The 7,863-nt window shown below is 39.0% G+C and overlaps 1 protein-coding gene across 1 annotated transcript; it reads right to left on the reverse strand.

Moving 5' to 3' along the window:
• Positions 1 to 5,140: 5,140 nt before the first annotated feature.
• LOC140972506 (uncharacterized) lies at positions 5,141 to 7,359 on the reverse strand. The gene is made up of 2 exons (XM_073434923.1): positions 5,749 to 7,359; positions 5,141 to 5,209 (listed from the first exon to the last, which is right to left on the reverse strand). The coding sequence occupies exons 1-2, from the start codon at positions 7,357 to 7,359 to the stop codon at positions 5,141 to 5,143; spliced, it is 1,680 nt and encodes a 559-aa protein (XP_073291024.1).
• Positions 7,360 to 7,863: the final 504 nt, after the last annotated feature.

Here is a 7,863-nt window from a genome sequence, read left to right on the forward strand (position 1 = left end):
CATGGCCAAAACTGGTGCTGAGATAAGAGCTTTCTTCAAAGTATCGAAGCTCTTTTGACACTTTTCGCTCCACACAAATTTAACATTCTTCTTTGTCAACGACGTGAGTGGAACTGCGATAGAAGAGAATCCCTGAATAAACTTCCGGTAATATCCTGTTAGTCCAAGGAAACTACGGATCTCTGATGCATTCTGCGGTACAACCCAATCTCTGACTGCTGCAACTTTCGCTGGGTCTACTTCAATAACGCTGCTAGAAACGATGTGGCCTAAGAACGCAATCTTCTCTAACCAGAATTTGCATTTACTGAACTTTGCGAATAACTTATGTTTCTGTATGGTCTGCAAACCTGCGGTCAGATGTCTGCTATGCTCTTCGTGATTTTTTTAATAGACGAGAATGTCATCTATGAATACTATCACGAACTGGTCAAGATACGGCTGAAATACGCGATTCATGAGATCCATGAAGATCGCTGGCGCATTCGTCAAACCGAACGACATCACAAGAAACTCGAAGCGGCCGTAACGAGTCCTGAAAGCAGTCATGAGAACATCGGCTTCTTTCACCCTCAACTGGTAATAACCGGATAGCCGATCGATCTTTGAGAATACTGAAGCTCCCTGTAACTGATCAAATAAATCTTCAATCCACTGAAGTGGGAACTTGTTCTTCACTGTAACCCTGTTAAACTCCCGATAATCAATATAGTGCCTCATCGAACCATCCTTCTTCTTCACAAACAAGACTGGCGCGTCCCATGGCGAAAAACTCGGGCGAATGAACTCCTTGTCAAGAAGTTCCTGGATCTGCATTTTTAGTTCTGCCATCTCTGTCGGTGCTAATCGGTACGGTGCTTTTGATATCGGTACTGTACCTGGCATAAGCTCGATAGAAAACTCCACCTCCCGCTCGGGTGGCATACCATAGATGTCATCAGGAAAAATGAAACAACCCACTCCCATGACAATAACATTTAATAAAAATAACGTACGCGGAAGCATTTCATTTAAAAGGTAAAGTACTAAATAGCATTTACATTATAACCATTTTTTTTTAAATCTAGCAACAATACTAGTCACAACATATTATCTATACATAATCAAAAGGCAATACAAAATTTTCCCATAATTCATTACCAAAATACATGATATTTTAAAGCTTTACATATGTTCACTCCACCACAATTTAAAGTGACATAACCAAAAAGTCTTTCCCATGGCATTTTATATGACTTCTCCCGCCTCGAACAATCCATTTCAGTCCTTTTTATCACCTGCATCACATGACATTAATTGGAATGAGAATAAACTCTGTAAATAGAAAGCTGTACGTAGCAATTACATACATATAGCTTTGTCTTAAAACATGGCTATGGCAATGGCGTTTTTGGCAATGACAATGAAGAATGAATCATAAGTCTCAAATCAATTTAAAGGATATCATGTCATGAATTAAAGGAAGGAAATGACAGTGCTGTGACCTGTGGCAAGTATCTCTTTGATATAAATTTCAAAACTGTGAGAGATACTTCATAATCATGTGATTGGCCAATGACATGCATGAATTACTATCATTCCTTGGCTTTAATCATAGGGAACTTCATTTGGAAATTTTAACAAATACTTGGTAGGCAACAATAAAGTACTAGCTCCTTATCAATGAATTCAATGGTATTCTTGGCACAATGAACAAATAACAATACATACATCAATAATCTAATAATGGAAGGAGCTAGACATCAACAAACATGACGTATATACATATATATCATGTGAGCACTTGAAAGGAAGCTTCTACTTACAACCCACAATCACTTTGGTTGCTATGATGTTCTTTGAATGATTCCTACAACAATAATCACAATAATATCCATAAATAATTGTCATTAATCCAAGGAATCAACAATTCAACTTAAACCTTCATCACTTCAAACCCTTCCAACTCGAAGAATAGAAATCTTACCTTGTAGCTTGAAATCTTAGTGGAAGAAGCTAAGAAATCAACTATGAGCTTGGCACTTGAAGTAGGAAAATGAAGGAGAGAAAACCTTGAAAGGAGAAGGCAAGAAACGATGGTAGAGCAGGAAGTGAGTAGAAGGGTTTAGAATCACGTTTAAAAGCCTTCAATTACACCAAAAACGTGTTTTCTATGCCATAGACATGGACCCCGTGCCCCCCTCCGTGTATAGGTCCGTGTACACACTGGAAATCACTTATTTTTCTTGGCAGGACCCGGACCCCGTTTAGGGGTCCGTGTACAGGTCCGTGTACCCTCTGTCCAAGGGCCAAAACTGCACTTTTTCTTCCGAATTAGCAAAAGTGGTCAACATAAAAGTTGTAACCCTATGTGTTTTCTTGAATCTCCCACTAGTTTCAGGTCATTTGAAGGTCTGAGTAAAAAGTTATGCCCATTCTCCCAACATGTGTCAGTGCAAGAACAACGAAGCACACGACACATTTCGGGCCACTTTTGGCTCGCCTTCCTTACTGATTTGAACAAAACTCAAAACATGAAAGTTATAGCCTTATATCTTATCTTTCTAATGAAAGTAGCCTCACATCAATTAGATTAATATACAAAACAGTAGACTAAAAACCACAACTACTGCCACATTTTTCATACCGTTTCTGCACTTCCATTTCCTATTTGGCTCAAGATCAACTTTCTATTTTACTAATTCATTACCATTCCCAATCACAATTATATAACATAACTCCAACAACTATTCCAATACACATAACCATAACCATTCTAATCTCATGTCAATAAACAACACCATAAACAATAACCATTTATATAATCTCAACCATTAAATCATAAAACATGATCATGAAAATACTAAACCATAGAGATTAACATGATAAAGGTTGGGATATTACAATCTCCCCTCCTTATAAAAATTTCGTCCCCGAAATTTACTTACCGTCGAATAAATTTGGATAACGATGTTTCATTTCCTCTTCCGGTTCCCATGTAGCATCCTCGATCACTTGATTACGCCATAGAACTTTTACAAGTCAAATTTCCTTGTTCCTTAGCACTTTAACTTTGCGATCAAGAATTTGAACTAGCATTTCTTCGTAGCTTAGGTTAGGTAACATGTCTAAGGATTCATGTCGAAGGACATGAGATGGATTGGGAAGATATTTGCGTAGCATAGACTCATGAAAGACATTGTGCATTCGATCCAAGTCTGGTGGCAATGCAAGACGATAGGCTCGGTCCCCAATCTTGTCGAGAATTTCAAATGGCCAAATGTATCGAGGATTTAACTTACTTTTCTTGCCAAACCGCATCACTCCCTTAAAAGGGGCTATTTTAATAAAAACATGATCACCTACCTCGAATGTCAAAGGCCGTCGACGAGCATCGGCATAACTCTTCTGTCGAGACTGAGCGGTCTTCATTCGCTCTTGGATCAATGCCACAATATCCGCTGTTTGTTGAACCAATTCTGGGCCCAACATCTTTCTTTCGCCTACTTCTTCCCAATACAAAGGAGATCGGCACTTTCTTCCATATAAAGCCTCGTAGGGTGCCATTCCAATTGAAGACTGGTAGCTGTTATTATACGTGAATTCAACAAGAGGCAATTTGGAATCTCAACTTCTTGAGAAATCAATTGTGCAAGCTCGTAACATATCTTCAAGAATTTGAATCACCCTTTCTGACTGCCCGTCACTCTGAGGATGATATGCTGTGCTAAAAGCCAATTTGGTACCCAAAGCTCTGTGCAAGCTCTTCCAGAATTCATAAGTAAATCTCGGGTCACGATCAGATACGATTGACACAGGGATTCCATGGAGTCTTACAATTTCAGCTACATCGACTTCAGCATATTGGTTCATTGTAAACGTCGTCTTGACCGGAAGAAAATGGGCCGATTTGGTTAACCTGTCGACAATTACCCAAATGGAGTTGTAACCCTTTGGTGTTCTTGGAAGTCCTGTTACGAAATCCATGGTAATGTGCTCCCACTTCCATTGAGGTATCGGGAGAGATAGCAAGGTCCCAGCAGGTCTTTGATGCTCAATCTTAACCTGCTGACAGGTTAGACATTCAGAAATAAATAACATGATATCTTTCTTCATACCTGACCACCAATAAAGACGTCGAAGATCTTGATACATTTTGGTACTGCCAGGATGAACTGAATAAGGAGCTGAATGAGCTTCAATAAGAACACCTTTACGAATATCATCCCCTACAGGAACACAAATTCTGCCTCGAAAGGTCAACAACCCAGTACTATTCAAACCAAACTCAGAAACTCCTGTCAAATCACTTTTATTCTTCAACTCTAATAACTGAAGATCCAGTTGTTGTTCCTTTAAAATTAGATCAATCAAAGTAGAGTGAAGAACTAATGCAGATAATTGGTTTACTGTACCTGGAGATACCAGAGTTATTTCGTTCCTTTGCAGATCAAGTAACAACGGTTTCTGAATCATGGAACCCACTAAATAACTGGATTTACGGCTTAAAGCATCAGCAACCACATTAGCTTTTCCAGGATGATAGCTAATGGTGCAATCATAGTCTTTCACTAGTTCCAACCACCTCCGCTGCCTCATATTTAATTCTTTCTGTGAAAACAAATAACTCAAACTTTTGTGATCGGTAAAAATTTCACACTTCTCACCATATAAATAATGCCGCCAAATCTTTAAGGCGAAAACTACAGCCGCCAACTCCAAATCATGCGTGGGATAATTCTTCTCGTATTCTTTTAGCTGACGAGAAGCATAAGAGATCACTTTCCCATGTTGCATCAACACAGCACCTAACCCCTGCCTTGAAGCATCTGTATACACAACAAAATCCTGAGTACCACAAGGAAGTACTAACACAGGGGCAGAAGTTAACTTATCTTTCAAAGTTTGGAATGCTTGTTGGCATTCTATGGTCCATTCAAACTTGATAGCTTTTCGTGTTAAGCTCGTCAATGGCAAGGCTATTTTCGAGAAATCCGCTATGAATCGTCTATAATACCCTGCCAAACCAAGAAAACTCCATACCTCGGAAACTGTCTTTGGAATGGACCATTGATTGATAGCTTCAATCTTGGATGGATCGACTGCTATTCCTTCTTTTGACACGATATGGCCCAAAAACACCACTTACTCTAACCAAAATTCACATTTCTTTAATTTCGCATATAATTGTTTTTCCCTCAATGTCTGTAACACGATCTTCAAATGCTCCCTATGAAGTTGTCGTGTCTTTGAATATATCAAAATGTCGTCAATAAACACAATCACAAAAGCATCCAAATACGGCTTAAAGACACGATTCATCAAATCCATAAATACTGAAGGAGCATTCGTTAATCCAAACGACATCACATAAAATACATAATGGCCATACCTCGTTCTAAAAGTAGTCTTTGGTATGTCCTCCGTTTTTACCTTTAATTGATGATATCCGGATCGAAGATCGATTTTTGAAAACACAGTGGCCCCTTGCAATTGATCAAAAAGATCATCAATTCGAGGCAAAGGATATTTATTTTTAATAGTTACCTTGTTGAGTTCGCGATAATCAATGCATAATCTTAACGATCCATCTTTCTTTTTCACGAACAAAACCGGAGCTCCCCATGGCGAGGAACTAGGACGGATAAAACCTTTATCTAATAGCTCCTGAAGTTGATTCTTCAATTCTTTCATTTCAGTTGGAGCCATTCTGTACGGAGCTTTAGAAATTGGGGCTGTACCTGGACTTAATTCAATAACAAACTCTACCTCTCGATCAGGGGGTAAACCAGGCACATCATCAGCAAATACGTCAGGATATTCCTGAAACACTTCAATATTCTGTAATGGCACATTACTGTCCCTATTTACATCTGATACTAAGGCCAGAAAACTAGTACATCCCTTATTCAACAATTTAATAGCTTGCAAGCAAGAAATAATGGGAGTACTTATCGATGAACCTAGACCAACAATTGCATTATTCTCATGATCATCAATTACAAATTTCACGGTCTTTCCCACACAATCAATTAATGCATGATAAGCAGATAACCAGTCCATACCCAATATAACATCAAATGCAACCATCGGAATCACAATAAAATCAGCATATAACAATCTCGTACCCATATGTACCGGACATGCCGTAAGAATACTAGTAGGACTAATCTCATCACCAGAGGGCAACATAATAGTGAATTGTAAAGGCATAAAAGTAGGCTCGCAAGATAAGGAGAGCATAAATACTTCAGACATAAAAGAATGAGTTGCTCCGGTATCAATCAATGTAAGTGCTTCCTTGCCAGATATTAGAATATTACCTGATATGACTGAAGAATCAGGATTGGCTCCTTCTTTTGTCATCGTTAAGATTCTGCCTTGAACTTTTCCTTTGTCAGAGGAGAGAGGACATTTCTGTGCTGTATGCCCCATTTCTTTGCATCTATAACATCGGCCACTCCCAACCAAACACTCGCCTTTGTGTGGCTTGCCACACTTGGGACATAACGGTCGCTCCGTACCCGAAGTAGGCACAAAAGGTTTATTGTGTTGCTCCATCTTACCTTTCCCTTTGTAACCACCTCGAGTATTAGCGCTTGTCCCTTGCCCTCTAGCTTGAAAAGCTTGCCTTCTCAACTGCCGTTCCTTCTCAATCTCTTGTTCATCAAGTTCGGCTAATAGTGCTCTCTCAACAATGTCTTGGTATGCCACCACTTTAGCCATGTGAACATCTCTTCGAATCTCGGGTCTCAAACCGCGAAGAAAGTGCTCTCCTTTATCTTTATCATTCTCGGCAATAAAAGGAACGAAGACACATCCTTCTTCAAATTTGAGAGTATATTCATTGACAGTCATGGCAGCTTGTCGCAACTCGAGAAATTCTTTCACTTTCTTAGCTCTAACCTCTCGTGAAAAATATTTGACATAGAATAGCTCCTTGAATTCATCCCACTTTAATTCACGAACAGTAACTGTAACTTTGGTGGCTTCCCACCAAATACGTGCTGCTTTGACCAACATAAAGACTGCACAGCTCACCTTGTCTCTATCATTGAACTTCAGGTAATCAAAGATGGCCTCCAGTGACTTGACCCACTCAAGAGCTACCAGTGGATCAGGACTGCCAACAAATTCGGGAGGGTTCATTCGCCTAAATACGTCATAAGAACTACCTTCGGTGCTTTCCACTCTACTCTGTCCCCTTCCTTGACCATGACCCTGGGTTGAGGTATGCAGGCTCAACAACTGTTGAATTTGTTCACCATGAACTTTCGCCTGTTCTTGTATTAATTTACTGAATTCATCTACAACATTGGTAGTCCTATCAGTGGTAGGGGTCCTATCATCCCCTTCAGTAACCTTTCGTTTAGGAGGCATTTCCTACACATAAGCTCACTTTAACATAGATAAGAAGAAAAATACATCAATAACAATGGAATAGGATCAACGCTCAATGTTAAAATCAATAGATGCAGGATCGAAAACATACCGGATTGTCCTAGGTAGAAGAAGTCATAAACGGTCCAAGAACTTTCGCTCTGATACCAATTGAAACAACCCACTCCCATGACAATAACATTTAATAAAAATAACGTACGCGAAAGCATTTCATTTAAAAGGAAAAGTACTAAATAGAATTTACATTATAACCATTTTTTTTTAAATCTAGCAACATTACTAGTCACAACATATTATCTATACATAATCAAAAGGCAATACAAAATTTTCCCATCATTCATTACCAAAATACATGATATTTTAAAGCTTTACATATGTTCACTCCACCACAATTTAAAGTGACATAACCAAAAAGTCTTTCCCATGGCATTTTATATGACTTCTCCCGCCTCGAACAATCCATTTCAGTCCTTTTTATCACCT

The sequence above is a fragment of the Primulina huaijiensis genome, chromosome 3, assembly GCF_012295235.1.
Source record: "Primulina huaijiensis isolate GDHJ02 chromosome 3, ASM1229523v2, whole genome shotgun sequence".
Classification (NCBI taxonomy): Eukaryota; Viridiplantae; Streptophyta; class Magnoliopsida; order Lamiales; family Gesneriaceae; genus Primulina; species Primulina huaijiensis.